Source organism: Benincasa hispida, chromosome 11, assembly GCF_009727055.1.
Source record: "Benincasa hispida cultivar B227 chromosome 11, ASM972705v1, whole genome shotgun sequence".
Taxonomy (NCBI): domain Eukaryota; kingdom Viridiplantae; phylum Streptophyta; class Magnoliopsida; order Cucurbitales; family Cucurbitaceae; genus Benincasa; species Benincasa hispida.
This window is the reverse complement of record NC_052359.1, coordinates 6,424,458-6,442,299: the sequence shown is the minus strand read 5'-3', so window position 1 is coordinate 6,442,299 and position 17,842 is coordinate 6,424,458. Positions and strand designations below refer to the sequence as shown.

The window sequence follows — 17,842 nt, the reverse complement described above, 5'->3', positions numbered from 1 at the left end:
ATCAAAGAACGGATAAACGTTCAAGTCTTACAGTGCAATTGACTATGTCAACTTCAGGCCTAAAAGAGAATATGTTGAGAATTCCATAAAAAAATTTAAAGTGTAAAATTCTCTCAAGATTTCAGTTCCATTGCCCAAAAAATGTTGTACTCGATCAATTTGGTATAGGACTAGATAAAGAAACAATCGATTACATGATAAATATTTATCAATATTCATGCCTTCTACTGCTACAAATAGCAGTACTTATTCTTCAACATGTATTTCTTTTTTCTTTTTTTTTTTTTTAACAAGAAACAAACTCCCATTGGGAGTGGGGAAAAAACCTTGCCTTCTAAAAATACATGAAGATTACAAAAAATACCTCCAATTAAGAAAGAATTTATTTGCAAAATAACTATTTAACACCAGAAAGATGCTTTGTATTTAGCTACATATCCATTCTCTCACATCAAGGCTTAGATTCCATAAAATAGATTTAGGAAACTCAGGTTAAAAAAGAATTCAATTTCATTCGGTTGTCAAAAGACTTACAATGCAAGGATATATCTAGTAAATCACTATGGAAACAAATTTTCTGAGAACAAAATGGAACCAGTCCATTGGAAAGTAAAAGACATGTAAAAATTAGAATATTGCATCAATTTTCCAAATAGATCAGCAAGCTTAACAAATTTTGACCAACTTAGTCACCTCAATTTTGACCAACTTAGTCACTCCAATTTTGACCAACTTAGAACAACGATTGAAAACACAACCAAATAAAGATTATTCATGAAAATAAATAAACATTACAGAAAAATTCTGTAAAGTGCAATAAACTCTTGACCCATTATCCTTCCACTGATATGTTATTTATCCACTAGAACTTAAAGATTACCAGCCCTGAAAATGTACCCATCATACTTGGACGGATAAAGTGAGTCGAAAGATCCAGAAAGTTAGTTCAATGCCTTCAAATCCTTAACATTTTACTTGTCATCATTTGTTCACCAAAAAACACCACGAAGACTATAATTTCCTTAACATCCAGGTTCACAAGGACAAATCAATGGTGGAGCACAAATTACACTCCAATATTGATCTACTTGCAGTTGTCCTCGGATCAACTATAATCAAGTTGTTCTTATTAAAAAAAAATTGAAAAAAAAAAAAGGAAAAGAAAAGGCTTTGTAGTCAAGTTATGGATAATTGTGAAACTTCCAATCTATTTCAAATCAAGATTGCATGAACTGATGAGCAATATCCAAATTGCAGCAAAGGAACATTCACCGTTGATGAATGCAGGGGAAAAAAAGAAAAAGAGTAACGTACAAGAAACTTTTTCAGTCTGAATAACAGCATGTACGCTGAACTCAGGAGTAGAGGCCAAATATTGAAAGATGCGTTGCATTCTATCGGTGGTCATTCCACTGACGTAACCCGTAAAGTAAAGTTCAGTGACTGGGAGATATGGTTACACACTTAAGTGAGAAGGCTTGGTTAGAAAGAGATAATGGGGAGGTTACTATTACTTATCATATGGTCGAACAATGAATTACCAGAAATAGTTGAATGGAAACAATAACCATTCACAGAAGCATACACAATAAGCCATATAATTCCAGTAAAAGAAGCTATGAATATGTGATCTGTTACCTGCATATTTCCTGTAAAATCTTCATTTCTATTCGGCCTTACTATCCTGTCAGCAGTGTTGTTTTCATACTTCTGGTTGACAGAAGAATATCTGCACATTACAGAACATAAGTGGTTATAAAGAACATTCTTCTTGTTGCAATCTAACCCATTGATGACATAGTCCAAACAAAATAGGTAGCAAGTAGCTTTAACATGCAGCAAATATAACTTTAAGCTCCGAAGTAAATTTTCATACTTCTTAAAAACAATACAACGACCAAAACCACGATCAAGTGACGATTTATTCATGACGATCGCATCCTCTATATCATAGCCACTGTAACTCATGACGGCAACAGTTGCATTCTGGCCTGCTCCAAGCTTGTCATATCCAACCTGAGAGCAAAGTAATTAATTGTGCACCCATAACGTTTGAAGCTCAAAAATATACATCATACCAACCAGCTCAATTGTCCTGGTTGTTAACAAGGGTCTCTGGGGATACACCAGCAAGTAAAGTAATGTGTCCATCCGTCTTAACTGCAAGATACAACAATATTCTCAAAACTACTTAAGAAAACACCTTGTTCAACGTGGGAGCCTTTCAAGTAACATAAACCTATAAATTCTAGAACATGAAAAGAACTGAGATGATGTATTCTAGTTTAATTGAAAATGAAAAGAAGGGTGATGATGTATTCTAGTTCAAGTGTTTTATTATTTTGGCTTGCTGTGATTTTAAGTTACTGTTTTGTAACTTTTGATTTGTTTTCCAAACCAACCATGTGTGGCTTTTGGTTCTTTAGTCTTAGAATGTTTCCAGGATAGGTCAGTATATAAAGTCTTTCCTTTAGTTAATGATCAGATTTAGAGGTATTTTCATTCAGAGCTTCTTTCCAAATCTTGGACACATTAATTTTAGTATCAGAGCAAAATCTTCGGACCTTGACGGTTGGGAATCTTGCAGCAAATACCAGCCAGGTTAAAGGCGATGACACCCAACTTGTTCCACCAGAAGGATTTTCTCCCAAAACCGTGACTGAGGCTTGCTGATGTTGGAGGGTGCCATGGGAGAAATCAGAAACAGCATTGCCACTATCCAGACGTTGATGGAGACTTTGGCTAGGCAAATTGAGTTGATGACTGTGAAACAACCACCACAACAACTAGATAATAGAAGAAATGAGAGCAAGAAATCAAATCCAAGGAGAGCAAAGACATGCAAGAAATCAAGATTTTTTATCAGAGAAGTTCATCTCCATGGAATTCCTAAGTCCACTGTTTCTGACCAAGATGTAAAGTTCCTTGGTTATTTTTGGAACTCTTTGGCAGAAGAAAACCATTAAAAAAAAAATCCTCTTTGGCGGAAGTTTAATACCAGCTTAAATTTTAGCAGAACTAATCACCTCCAAACTGCCGGTCAACCTGAAGTGACAAATAGAGTTTTGGGAAATTTAATTCACTGTCTGGAGATAAACCGAAGCAATGGGACCTCACCTTACCTCACTGAGTTCACGTACAACCAAATGTGCAATTGGCGTAGGGAAGTCCCCATTTGAGGTTGTTTACACCAAACCCCCTCACCTGAATGTTGTGATGTAGGATATTTTAGTCAAATTATGTAATTTTTCCAATTGTATTAATTTACAATTTTGTTTTAGTTTAGATGTGAAAACAACTTCCCCTCTGGGTCTATTAAAAGGGGGCTTAGGTTTAGATTTAGTTAGGTAGTTAGGCGTGTAACAACCCTTTCTCTTTGGGTCTATTTAAAGGGATCTTTAATCTTCATTTAACACATTAATAATACTTCTACTCTACATGATTTCTCCAGGATTTTGGTCTACTTCATGTTGACTTATCTAATATCCCATCTTCTTTTGATTTTAGCTTGAAAGCTGAATCAATGGCTGATAGAACCGCAGCTTTACACAAGGAGGTCACAGATCATTTAACTCAAATGACAGCTTCTTACAAAGGGAAGGTTGATGCCCATCATCGGTTCAAGGAATTCAAAGAAGGAGATCTTGTCATGATTCATCTTTCCAAATCATGGTCCGTGTCAGCACAGATAACAAGCTAAAGCCTCGGAAGCTCAGTCCTTTTTGGGTTCTCATGTATTATGGAGATAATGCCTATAAGGTGGAGCTACCGGATGATTTCCGAATCTGCCCAGTTTTCAATATTGCTGATTTATCTGAGTATTTCCCTCAGATGCCTTTTCACTTAGTTCCTAACTCAAGGATGAGTTTCATTCTTGTTGGTCGGAGGGAATCTGATTTATTCATGTTTAAGTGTTTTATTATTTTGGCTTGCTGTAATTTTTAGTTACTGTATTGTAACTTTTGATCTGATTTTCAAACCAGCCGTATGTAGCATTGGTTCTTTAGTCTTCCAGGATAGGTCAGTATATAAACTGCCTTTCCTTTAGTTAATAATCAGATTTAGAGGTATTTTCATTCGGAGCTTCTTTCCAAATCTTGAACACATCATGCAAAGTCTTGAAAGAGAATTCATGCAAATTGTTCTCGAGTTTCCAGTTAGAAATGGCTAGGTTCTCAAAATACTGACAAAAGACTTCTTCAAGAAAATTTTTGCTTGTTTTATTTTGTTAATTCTATAAAATTAGAAACAAACTTACCCCATAACGGGATCCAGCAACTGCGAACCACACAACTTAATTTATTTGTTCCAGCAAGAATTTAAAATCAATTATAATCATGCTAGATATATTAACGATTTTTACCTAGTTTAAAACCACAACCAATTCATAGGATCGGTGGTTATTCTTACTATTCTCTGTAAATATCAAGTAATTTCAGGAGAATTAGGTTTGAATGAGGCCAAAAAATTCTTCACTTTCACAAAGGAATTTAGTAGCACCAAGAAGCTACTACCCTACCACTTAAGCAGGGGAAAAAAAAAAAAAAAAAAGAAGAAGAAGAGCTGAAGCTTGCAATCAATGATCCAAAAAAGATACTTGCCTGATTGTATGCAATATTTCCCATGGCTTGCTTTCCCATAGCGCACTATGAATAAGAATATAGTTAATTAAAGACACTTAAATAATTAATAGGTAGGGAGAAAAACATGGAGGTTTAAAAAACAAACCTGATACGTGTTTCTAGGTGACTGGTTATGATGAGGATATGGAATTAGCCCAGCTACAACACCTAAAATGGTAAAGGGCTCTATCTCGATATGGGTTGTTTCAGGTGTAGCTTCTCCTTCATATAAAGCAATCTGAAAAAGTATGCACTCAGTATACTTTTATTGATCAAATAACACATCGCAACCAAAGAACATCAGACAATTCAGTTATGAGTATACCAAAGCATTATTCTCCTCATTCACATCAAGATACTCGATTAAACCATCCCGTAAAAAATCATCAAATGTACGAACTCCATCCTGTGGAAAAAATAAATAAAAAGAAGTGGACAAAAAATATTTTCATTTCCAATCTGAAGGTAAAAATTGATACAAAAAGAAGGAACACTTTAAGCACTGGTAACTAAATGTAACTAAGTGCACATACCGATAACTCTTTCATATGGTATTCTTTAATCCTAGATACACCTTTGTCAGCAATGACAAGTGGACGGCAAACTCGTCCTCCATCAGAAGCAATGTATACACAGTGCTGATGCAAGTTAGTCAAACAGGCTTAATCGTCCACAGATGTAATAAATAACAGGCAACAAAGATTGATATTTAAAATGAAGGAAACCATAAGCCTAGCCAAGTAGGAACATGGTCTCGTGAAACTAGTGTCTCAATTGTGTGTAAACATGAATACGTGGGAAGTCACATTTCCACTGAAGAAAATGCAACTTTTTCAGCTTCTTCACCAGAATTCTAACCAAACTTTTTTATAAACAAAGCAAATTTCAAAACAATATGATTGATACATAGAGCATAATACCCATGCTCAGGGCTTAAGGCATTTAAAATGAAAGATGTTGCTTGAATTCCTTCAGCAGAATGGGTTAAAGTGACTGCAACAATACATGTATAAATTAAAACTTTATGCTAAAAACGACTGCATACTGTTATTCTAAAGTGCTGAATACTATGCTAAGGTATTGTAACATAAGAACAAACCTAGAGTAGCTGGCACATTGAGCATAGGGGAACACGAGCAGAAAAGAAACTCACCTGCTTCTCATTCACAAAGACACTGACAAACTCGCCAATTTTTCCAGCTCTCCTCAGCATTCTCATACCAGTAGCAAAATACTAAATAGAAGCAGATAAGGTGTGAACAAGATGAAAATATGATCAACAAACATGTTACAAATAAATTTACAATCACACATGGTACGTAAGCTATAAAAAATAATAATAATAAAGAACAAAAAATATCTCCACCTGTGGCCTCCGATGCTTCCCAAGAATCCGTCCATTAAAAATAACAAGAAAGGAATTTGGTGTGTGTAGCTCTTCTGCAGAAAGAAGCTCCAAGTCTTCGACACCCAAACAATAGCACTATTGATACAGAAATTTACAATTCAAAATTATATCAAATATTGGGACGTTGATGCAAACTTGACCGTACAAAAAGGTATTGATCACTCAACGTTTTAATATCTTATAATATTATTTTTAAAAAAATTAAAAAAGACCAAGAAAAAAACCCAAAAAGAACCAAAATTGATTGCAAAATTCTCCAATCAGTACTAATTACAAAAGGTCCATAATAATTCAAAGGAAAATAGAAACGACTTCCCACAGAAGCCTTGAAGTGAGTAAACCTATAAGACTCGGTTAAGAAGAATTGTTAAGAAGTCTGTGTTCCTGCCCCCATCCAAGCTTTCCACCAAATATCTTTACAACTTTTCCACAAGATTCTAATATTATGGTAGAAGTGATGCCCTATGATATTTTCCAAATACCAAGCAAGGATGAAAATATTGATATCATGTCAATATCAATAACTCAAATTTACGAATATCTTGACATATATTCAAGAGAAAGTCATAGATATCACCTCAATAAAACTCTAACTATAGCTTGCTCAAGTCAAACGTGTGCTCTAATAAAAAAATAAAGTATTGATAAATGTCGGTAAATGAACAAAAATTAGATAGATAGATCATAGATCCATTGACAGATAAACATGTTAGAACAAACAAATTCATTATTCAGTAATAATAAACAAAACATTAATCACTTAAATAATTTGATATTATCGTATAGAAAGAGAGAAATACGTGTGTGATTACATCAATGAGATAACAAAAGATAAAAAAAACTAATGCTGTAACATAATCAAAAGTCTAAATGATGATAAATTATACAAAATTATTATATGACTGTATTATAATATTATTATATAAATTTAGTTTAAATACAAAACGTTTGAACTACTGTCTTCTCGATTCTACTGGCCCAACTCAGAAAAGATGTTCAAAATTTTGTTAAAAGATGCTTTATTTGTCATACGGCCAAAGTGTCTTCCACTAATGCAAGCCTATATACCCCTTTACCAACTCCAACTTCTATTTGGGAGGACCATGCCATGGACTTTGTCCTTGGACTGCCAAAAACCCAAAGAGGACACGCTTCGTAATGGTTATTGTTGAGAAGTTTAGTAAAATGGTACATTTTCTTGCTTGTAAGAAATAACATGATGCTGTCCATATTGCTAATCTTTTTTTCAGAGAAGTTGTACGCCTCCATGGAGGTCCAAAAACGATAGTATCTGATAGAGACGTCAAATTTCTCAGCCACTTTTGGAAACTTTGCAGAGAAAATTCCATAATTCTCTGAAATATAGCACCATAAGTCACCCACAAACTAATGGACAAACAGAAGTCACAAACCGATCTTTGGGAAACTTAATACAATGCCTTAGTGGAGAACATCCAAGACAATGGGACCTGGTACTTGCACAAGCTCAATTCGCTTTTAATTTCATGAAGAATAGATCGACAGGGAAGTGTCCCTTTGAAATTGTTTATATTAAACTTCCTTCTTTAACTATAGATCTTGCTCAACTCCCTTCTTCTTTTGATGCAAACAGTGATGCTGAAGAAATGGTAGAAAAAATCATTAAACTACATCAAGACGTCCAAGCCAACATCGAATGTGCCAACACATCATACAAAAAAGCGGCAGATCAACATAGACAGTTCCAACAATTCCATGAAGGCAACCTAGTGATGGTTCACCTTCGAAAGAGCAGATTCCCAGCCGGCACCTACAACAAACTAAAGAATGGGAAACTTGGCCCTTTCAAAGTCCTTCAAGCATATGGTCCAAATGCCTATCGTTCAGACTTACTACCGGACTTACACATCAACTCAGTGTTCAACGTAGCAAACTTACATCCTTATCATGCTCTAGATAACTTTCAGTTAGTTACTTGAACTCCATCTTGGATATGATGAAGGTGCTAAGGGGGTGCCAACCTAGTTGAGATACCCAAGTGCACCTACTGATCCTTTAGGATTTTATTTACAACATAGTTGACATACCATTTGAACTTGAGGATGAGTTTCTTGTAAAGGGGGAGGAATATGATGCATCACTTGTACTTAGGATTTTAAGAATTAATTAACCGGTTACTTGCTTATAACCGGTCAAAGATTAGTTGATAACCAATAAAAGTTAATTAGTTAGAATAAATTGTAACCCTTACCTATAAATAAGGGATGAACCTTTCATTTGAATAAGATTTTACAATTGATTCATAAAACTCCTCTGGTTTACACACCAAAGAGTAATAAAAATATACATATATTTATATTAGGAAAATGCAAAAATTAGAGAGAGAAAAATTAGAAAATATAAAGTAAATGAACAAACAAATTTAAGTGGGAAAAGGAGAGATGGGTGGCAAGTTACGTGAAAGGGAAAGGAAGAGAGGGGAGAGAGAGGAGCAAAAAGAATGGAGAATATGAGATTTGTGAGGTGTGACAAGAAATTAAAAAAGAGCATACTTACATTAGGAAAATGCAGAAAAATAGAGAAATACATTTTTTATTTTTTTAAAGGAAGAAACAATTTCATTGATTGATGTAATAAACGGTGTAAAAACTGCTTTGGTGATTACAACAAAACCCTCTAATTGAAGATTAAATATGATAAATTATATTGGATAAAAAGGTGTTTAGATTTGCACAAAAAAGAAACAGTAAAGAAAACATATGCCAGAAAATGATACAGATGGAGAAAGTGTCCCTAAAAAGATGACCATTACCCTGGTCTCAAAGATGCCAGAAAAAAGCTTGAGTGAAGGCCAATCAAAGAGTTTTTTTTTTTTTTTCCATGAGCCACCATATCGAATGAATAAAGGCTTCTTGTCCATCCAAAAGCAAGGGGATGAAGCCCTTTCTTTGGCTCGATTCTTCAAACTGTAATTGCTTTCCTAATTCCCAGATGTCCGAGGCGACATTAATAAACAAGGTCGTTGACTCGAACGAACTCAATTTTGTCCTGTACAATTTTCTGATTGTTTTGGGCACACCAGAAAATATTTGCAATTTTGGCCACACTTAAATTTCTGGTTTGCGATGCTGGATCGGAGAGAGGATGATGGTGCATGGCCTATGTTCAGAGAGGAACACAGACACAGAACTTTGAGGTCAGCCGGCTATGAGAAGAATGGTGGCAAGGCGTCAATACGACCGACATGGCAGGGAGAGACGGTCTACGAGTGGCGTGGTAGTGGACAGCCTAAGGTCAGCAAATGGAAGGAATGACCGGTGCAGTGCAGAAGGAACTGAGGAACCGATAATCAATCAAAGAATCTTTTTAACGCCACCAAAAGTCAAAAGGATAGAGAATTTTAGATTTGGGAGAGGAGTGAAATTCCACAATGGAAATGTGGGAAGTTTAGGCATTCAAGGAAATCTATGAGGAGCTGTTTGGCGTACAAGTTCAGCATATGAAGCCTAGGGTTGTGTGCAGCTGGAGAGTTGTATAGCCTGCATTTGAGGTGCATAGTTGTGTAGCCTGAGTTTATGTAGTCTATCAACAATAGAATTTATTTCTGTTCGTGTGTTCGGAATCTTGCATGTCACCCTTTCCTGTTTAGGTAGCTCTATTGCTAACTGCAGATGATATAAATAAGGCCAACCTCCTAAGGCTTCTCAAGGGAATTTAGCAATCTCATTGGAAAAAGGTTTTTACACTCAGCCATGACTATAAATTCTAAATAGGAATTTAACTTGGAAGAAATTTCTAATTTAGATCTTCTTGAAAAGTAGGATAATGTTTTCAAAAAATCCAAGCTACATATCTTCAACTTCAACAAAGGCAAGCCAGATGAGAAAATCTTCTACAATCTCAAATAAAACATTCATGATAAACCAAAAGAGGACGTGTATGCAAAGACAAGAATATTCAACCGACTAATTCTGGAATAGGTATAGTATCTGGCGACCTAGCCTGAGTATTTTCAGCATTAATCTTTTTATCTTCATTTTTTATTGGAAACTTACGTTTTACCTTGTTTTTCATCATGAATCCTTTAAGTCGTTGATTGGCAATATCAAATTAAATAAATAAATAAAAGAAAGTCCTGCGACAGTTCACAGGGGGAAAGATATGCTGTAAAAAAGAGGGCCCAAATGGGAAAGTTATGTTCAATGAGCAATACCAAAGAAATTAATGGGCCTTCTTCTTGATCTGTTGTTACATGAGTCATCAGAGCCAAGTTTTTTACCAGTCCACAAGCCTCACCTTCTGGAGTATCGCATGGGCAAAGCATACCCCACTACAGCAACAAGTTTCACAAATAAGTAAGAAATATTCTGTATATAGAGTCATGAAAAGAACTATTAGATGATCTAATATTAACTTCTTTTTTTTTATATAAGAACAACTTCCATTGAGAAAAAAAAATGAAAGAATACACAAGCATACAAAAACCAAGCCCACAAAAAGGGGAAAAATCTCTCTACAAAGGACTCCAACTATACAAAATCACCCAAAAGCTTAAGCTAATGGGTGAAGATAAATTTAATATTATACCATCTAACACTCTCCCTCACTTATGGGCTTCAAATATGTAGAAGACCGAACAAATGAAAATCAATATTAAATAGGAAGGAAGTAACATTGCAAGGGTCTGAACATAGGACCTTCTGGAACACCTGCTCTAATACCATCTTAAATCACCAATTGACCCAAAAGTTTAAGTTGATGGGTGAAGGCAAATTTACTATTATATGATCTAACAATAACAGTAATAATTATTAAGATAAAACTATGCATGATGTTCACTGATTACCCTTACCTGGCTAGGTTGTAATGCTCTTGGTCCACTAACTTTCCTGGACTTCTCAAACTGAGGGGAGACTCTAGTCACATGGCCCATAGTAGAAATAAAAGATAACCTAGCAAGAACCTATTGACAAGAGGACTGCATCAAACAGGTGTGCTAAAAAAAAAAAAAANCTATTGACAAGAGGACTGCATCAAACAGGTGTGCTAAAAAAAAAAAAAAGAATAAAGCTGCTAGATAAATCACAAAGAAACGATTAAGAAGTGAGCATCCTCATAAATGAAAATTAAAATACTCGGTATAAAATAAATTATAGCAAAGAAGGCTAAGCACAAGTTCTATAGGGAAAAATGTAGAGAAAGGATGTGAAGGTTGGGAAGCCTATTTGTCGTGAAAGGTTATTGTATTTGCCCTCTTCTGATAATTATACATTTTCCTTTACCTTCTTTCAAAATTTCTAATAAAGAAGAATCCTCTCATAATTAACTGAAAAAAGAATGTACAAGATCATGACTTGAAGTCTTCAAAATCAATAAAACGACCAACTCCCTTGCATGTGAAATAACTTTCAATAGTGTCAGTTTCAAAAGATTGAATGTCTTCATCGATTCATCCAAAAAAAAAAAAAAAAAGATTGAATGTCTTCCACAAAATAGCATCATGTTCAATTGTTGACTAGAGAATTCGTCATTAACAATATATATTGAAGCCTGAAGGCTCACTTTTGGCCCAGTGGAACTGCCTTTGTAATCCACACGATGCCAGGAGACTCTCTAGCCTCTTCCTATTTTGTTTGTTACATTTTCAAAAAAAATAAATCTATCTTCTATCAAAGAAATATGTGTTCCTCCTACTAATGCCTTAAAGATGGGCATGGTAATCACATGGTTTCTCCTAGAATATGGCACTCTTAGAGATCAGATCGTCCACAAACCATTCAAACTAAATTGACTTGACTATACTTCCCAACAACTTGACCAATCTACACAATATGAGGCATAAAAAAGTGGATGCAAATAAAACGACAAAAATAAGCCATTACTCAACTGGCGTTTAGTTATATCCATTGATAGACCAAGGAACAATAATTTGGTCGGAAAAGGGAAAAAATCAGAAATCCAAAATATGGCTAGCGAAATTTTCAGTGTTATTCAATGCAGTAAACACCAACTGAATTGAATGATAATAGACACAGAGGAGATGAACGACCTGACTCATCCCCTTCCGATGCATCCTGAACCTTTTGACATCCCAGTTACCAGTTGAAAGGGTCCTTTCTAGCCCAAATGAAATAATATTTGAATTCAGATGCTGCACAATACATAAATATATTTAATAAAATTACTGAACTAAAAGGGAAAGAAATGTTTTTCAATAAATCATTGTATTCTTCCAGTTGACACTAAAACTTGCTACCACCCAAGCTTGCCTTCATAGATATACATTTGATACCTTTTCTTCTACAATTTAACCAGAATTAATAAAAAATAGGAAAAGGGTACCTTACCCCTTTATTCTCCCACCAGCTCAAAAATCATTATAGCTTCATGTCAAAAATAATTTCAAACCAAAAACCCTCAAAATTTTAGTTGCATATCACATAGAAATTTGAAAATAGATTCTAACCTGTGAGAAGTCAAACCGACTTGACCTACTGTGCTTTCCAAGAAGCTTATCAATTGTCTTCTTCACTTCACTAACCATTGTCTTGAATAAATCCTACAGAGCAATTACAAGTAAACACTTCAGTTCATTTTTATTATTATTATTATTATTATTTTATTTGTTGATTTTTTTCCTTTGTGAGAACACAGTTAAATATCAAACAGCAATTGAAGAGTGTATCCGCAGGTAGGAGTAAATAGCACATACCTCAAAAAGTAAAGAGATCAACTGACCAGATAGCTCCAAACGTTTGTTGCCAACATAATCCTATAGCTTCAACAAGAAACTATCCTTTAAAAATCTATCATATGTTGGACACTGATTAAGCACGTTAGATATGTATATTCATGAACACTTAAGAAAGAATTTAGAAATGTATCCTTGCCTAGATTTTTAGAAGTTATTATATTATTGTGTTTGTGTCATGTCCATATCTCTATCCATACTCTTCGCACTTTTTATATCTCTCTCTAATCTTCTCTTTGAAAATCCTATTATTTCTTTCTACTCAAATTCAAACTGACCAAAAGATAACTCTAGTAAATAGTAATTCATACACCATGGCATTCCAAACATGTTGTGTAATAACTTTGACAATGAACTACAACTTTTTATTAAGTAGACGTTTTGATGTAGAGATATTTTAGACAAACTATGTAATCTCTTTATAATTGTTCTATTGTTTAATTTTTATTTTAGTTTAGGTGCGACAAAGTCCTTCCCCTTTGGTTCTATTTAAAGGGGCTTAGGTTTAGAATTAGTTAATTAGGTGCGTAACAACCCTTTCCTTTTGGGTCTATTTAAAAGGACCTTTGTCTTCATTTTCAACCTCAATAATACTCCTACTTCAAGATTGCTCCAAGAATTTCAGTCTACTCCATGTTTCATACCATATAGACGGAGGACAAACATGGTACATCCATACAGATATATGATTTTTTTGTAGAAACTGATAATAAAACATCCACGTTAGCAAGTAGCAACTTTACCTTGTCATCCATAGCATCCTTATTCAAAATTGCATCCATCATCCGTCTCATCATAACTGCAACATATATGCATTTTGGACGGAAGTTATTCTTATGCACCTAATCAGAGAACATAAATGAAGAGCATGAGTCGTTAAAACAAACAAATATAATAATCAAAATAAATCAATATGAGAGAAACTTCACTCACAGGGACATTGGCAAGAAAAACATCACGAAGTATCCCTAGAGCCCTTCCTTCCTGATAAATGAATCAAAAGTAGAGTTATCATTTTTTTCCTTAACAAAGAACAGAATTCATCAATGCATGTAACATACACAAAATAACTAAAGCCAGGGTGCTACCAAAAAGCTTCCCAGTTTGCCATGGCTTTTTTTTTCTTTTTGAAAAGAAACATAACTTTTCATTGATAAAATGAAAAGAGACTATTGCTCAAATTACAAGGAAACAAAACGAAGAGCTAGAAAATGTAAAAGTACAATCCCAAGAGAGCCATTCAATTGCAGTTATTCTGTGGCATGCTGGCAGAAGCTTCTCGGCATTTTTCAATTGTGGTTGTTGTTCGGTGCTTATTTCAAAGACAATGTTGTCCAAATCTTGGGTGGCCCTAAGTTGAAAAATCAAGTTTACCTCCTTTGGGTAGATGCAGCGAAGGCTTTGCTTAGTGGAATTTGGTTTGATGTTCGAAGAATCAGCTGCCTCTCCTCTTCTGGACTCTTCTCTGGGTGAACCAAGACGGAGAAAATCAAACCCGAACATGGAATGAAATCGTCTTTGATAATCTTGAAATTCAAAAAAAGATGGCCATAGGTTCGAATAGAAAATTCCTTATCGTGGGTGTACTACTTCGAAGTTGCTAGACTTGATGCATCCACCTGGTGCTCTCTTTCCAAGTCATTCTCAAGCTTCTCGCTGCAAGGCATATGTCTAAATTGGAGAGCTTTTACTTCCCTAGTTTAGATGCAACTTTACTTCTTTGGTTTATAAGAATATATTGTACTGTATTATTTGTCAACTTATGTGGAACATCATCTCTCTTCATTATGTAAGTATTGGGATGTGATGAGGGAGCTAAAGATGTGTCAACCTAGTTGAGATGTCTGGGTACGTCTATTAATCCCCTTGTCTTGCTTCATCTTATAGTTTGCTTGAATTATTAAGTATCTTTGTAATTTGAGCATTAAACTCTTTTCATTATATCAATAAAAAAATTTATTTCCTTCTAAAAAACAATAACACAAAAATCTTCAACCTGCTTCCTCCTTTGAATGCTAAATAGCTTTGATGATGTGGACTAAGAATCTTGGAGAATTCTTGAAGGAAAAGTATTATTCATTAGTTGTCCATACATGAGGGGGAAGACCCAATGCTGTGAGAATGATCTTTTTTTGAAAAAGGAAACGAGTCTCTCCATTGAAATAATGGAATGAGACTAATGCTCAAAGTACAAGAAAGAGAAACAATGAGCAAAAGTAACCTAAGGACAGAAGATGCACCCATGAATCTCAACTAGGTTGACACTCCCTTAGCATCCTCATCATCTCCAAAATAATCTAATAAAATCATTCCAAAGAACAAAAGAAAACAAAGAGCACATCAATCTAACTATAACAATACATCATGACTACAAACTTAAGCTGGAAAAATAAAAGCACGCCAATTTAAACGTGTCTTGAATGGAGAAACCTTCAAAAAGCTTGGATAAGGTCCACAAAGATGAAGCATTCAACTGAGCAACTTCAAAACAAACCAACCACCTAAGTTGTTTGTCATGAAACACCCTTTGGTTTCTTTCAAACCTAAGTGCTAAGTGCAGCAAGCATCGCCTTAAACGCATTAGCCTGTATCAACCGAGTGCCTACTTTCAAAGCTGGACCTATTAGAAGTTGATGAACAATGTCACGAAAATCATCACCAAAAAATCCAAGCAACTTTGAAGAAGGAGAATATAAGCTCCACTAGCACCGTGCGGCATGAATGCAATCAAAGAAAAGGTGTTGTAGATCTTCACCTTCCACTTCATAGAGGGCAAATGGATGGAGACAGCAATACGGGGGAGCTTCCTTTGCAAGACCGAGGAACAATTTAGCTAACTGAAAACCATAACCCACACAAGGATGTTGACTCACCACGGACTTTTGGTCTTCCAAAGGGCCTTAAAAAATGGCATATCTAATGGAGATGAAAGGGCCAAGTGTGCAAGAGGGACTTGACTAAGAACTTTGCAGAAGCTTCTAATGACCACGATCTCCGACCAAAATTCTCAAACACCCTCTTGTCTGAAATTTGGCCAAGCGAATTTTGAAATCCAATGATCTCATCATTTTATGGGCCATCATTCACTTAGTACATCCCATGGATCGATGCCACTCATTTGCTCTTATAAAACTTTTGGTTAGAGCATACCGAAATATATCCTAACTACATGAAACAATAAGTTCTAATTTTTTTTTTCTTGGAAGAAAACAAGTCTCTTCATCAATAGAAATAAATGAGACTGATACTCAAAGTACGAGAGAGTTATACAAAGAGTATAAAGTATAAGACCTATGGATCAGGAGGTGCACCTAGGCATCTCAACTAGGTTGACACCCCCTTAGCGCCCTCATCACTTCCTACAAGCTAATCTCAATATAAAAGTATTCAAGGCAAAAGCACTTCTCTTACAATGATCGACTATAGAAAACAAGTAAGACAAAATATCTTGCACAAAAAAAAAAAAAAAAAAAAAAAAAAAAAGCAAAACAGATGAAGCAAGAGCAAACTATGCGGTAAAGATAAACGCCCGCCAGCTAGAGCAAAAATCTTGAATGGAATAAGCCTCGAATTGCTTGGATTGAATGCATCACAAAGAAGCATTCCGATGGGCAGCTTCAAAGCGATCTAACCAGCCAAGGAATTTATCATGAAACACCCTTTGATTTCTCTCAAACCACAAGTCAGCCAACCTGAATGTAGAGCGATAAGTTCTAGAAACTTTATTATGCCTTTTCCCTCATTCTAGCATACAAAATCTAAGGTTTCCTTTAGGAGTGCTCAAGAAACCCAACTATCCTAATAACCCAACCCAACCTTTATATTTTGTCTTGCCCTCCCTAACTAGGTTGTTTAGGTCAGAGATCGGTCAACCCAAATTCAGGTTGCTCCAAATTGCCCCTAACCCTACCCAGCCCTACCCAACCCAACTCATGAACACCCCTTTTCTTTTTGTAATTATGCTATAATTTCTATCCCGGCTGATTGGAGAGTTGTCGAGTAACCCATCAGATATTTTACATCATTTCATTAGTCAAAAAAATCATTTCCAATACCAATAAAAAAAAAAAAGACTACAGCTAAAAATGTTCCCCATAAAACAATCAGAACTTTCAATTTATATTCAAAAACTTAAAATGAATGAGAAAGAAGAAAACCTTTTCTGGAGGAGCACTAGCAAATTGAAACTTCTTCACCTGCCAGAAAACAAACAAAATTCTTTAAAAAAAAAACATGGAAACACATTCACAAAAGCAATACACGAACATTTATGATGGTTGAAATCCTAAAATATCAGATAAGAATAATACTAGAACAACGGGTATAGTGTACAAAGGCAAAGAGAATTAGTCTAATTCAAACAAAAAAAAATGCCCACATCCCGATTGAACCAGGGACATTAAAAAACTGCCAAGTTTATAAATAAGTCATATCTTAATCTAATTGTGGTTAAAATCAAACTACAAATATCAAAACTAAGAAAGCTCAAGTATACCAAATGAGAGAAACCTCTAAGAAAGATATATTTCCTATTTCCTAGTAAAGGAAAATAAGAAAATGTATAAATATCTGTAATACTAAATATATTAAAAATATAAGACAAATGAAAGTAAAGAATCGAAAACCACATGTTGCAAAACTAATTGTTATACTAATACTTAAACATCTATATTTCTCAGATGGATTACATGGATAATGGGTTGTGTCAAAGACCCAAGATCTCAATATTTATAATGGAAGCCCAATATGGAGAATTTTTGCTTCTTGGGGAATTAGGCAAGGTGACCCACTATCCCCTTTCCTCTTTCTCCTAGTTACAGAAGTCTTAAGTCTGCCTGTTGCAAAACTCCATGGAAAAGGGTTGTTTGAAGGTTTTGTGGTGGGGAAGGATAAAACTCATGTTTCTATTCTTCAATTTGTTGATGATACCTTAATATTTTGCAAGTTTGACGATATTATGCTTGAAAATTTGAGGAAAACCATTGAGTTATATGAATGGTGCTCAGGTCAAAAGGTGAACTAGGAAAAATCAGCTACATGTGGAAAATATGTATCTCAGTTTACCATTTGGGAGATATCCTA

General features: G+C 34.9%; 1 protein-coding gene and 1 long non-coding RNA gene across 4 annotated transcripts in view; both read right to left on the bottom strand.

The window, feature by feature from the left end:
- The window catches only part of LOC120090370 (DNA-directed RNA polymerase III subunit 2), a 70,049-nt gene that overhangs the window by 28,372 nt on the left and 23,835 nt on the right, over window positions 1-17,842 (bottom strand). For all 3 annotated transcript variants that reach the window (XM_039047987.1, XM_039047984.1, XM_039047985.1), the window contains 17 exons: window positions 16,918-16,956; window positions 13,694-13,744; window positions 13,504-13,602; window positions 12,722-12,781; window positions 12,476-12,568; window positions 12,059-12,160; window positions 10,862-10,972; window positions 10,223-10,339; window positions 5,989-6,105; window positions 5,776-5,856; window positions 5,156-5,260; window positions 4,948-5,028; window positions 4,729-4,860; window positions 4,602-4,646; window positions 2,083-2,160; window positions 1,877-2,016; window positions 1,639-1,729 (listed from right to left, as the gene is read on the bottom strand). In XM_039047987.1, the coding sequence (XP_038903915.1) occupies window positions 1,639-1,729; window positions 1,877-2,016; window positions 2,083-2,160; window positions 4,602-4,646; window positions 4,729-4,860; window positions 4,948-5,028; window positions 5,156-5,260; window positions 5,776-5,856; window positions 5,989-6,105; window positions 10,223-10,339; window positions 10,862-10,972; window positions 12,059-12,160; window positions 12,476-12,568; window positions 12,722-12,781; window positions 13,504-13,602; window positions 13,694-13,744; window positions 16,918-16,956 (1,542 nt within the window). The remainder of the gene's footprint in view (window positions 1-1,638; window positions 1,730-1,876; window positions 2,017-2,082; window positions 2,161-4,601; window positions 4,647-4,728; window positions 4,861-4,947; window positions 5,029-5,155; window positions 5,261-5,775; window positions 5,857-5,988; window positions 6,106-10,222; window positions 10,340-10,861; window positions 10,973-12,058; window positions 12,161-12,475; window positions 12,569-12,721; window positions 12,782-13,503; window positions 13,603-13,693; window positions 13,745-16,917; window positions 16,957-17,842) is intronic.
- Window positions 2,686-3,180, bottom strand: LOC120090371. Its single transcript, XR_005485527.1, has 3 exons — window positions 3,123-3,180; window positions 2,999-3,045; window positions 2,686-2,763 (listed from the first exon to the last, which is right to left on the bottom strand). It is a non-coding gene; the product is annotated as an uncharacterized LOC120090371 (long non-coding RNA).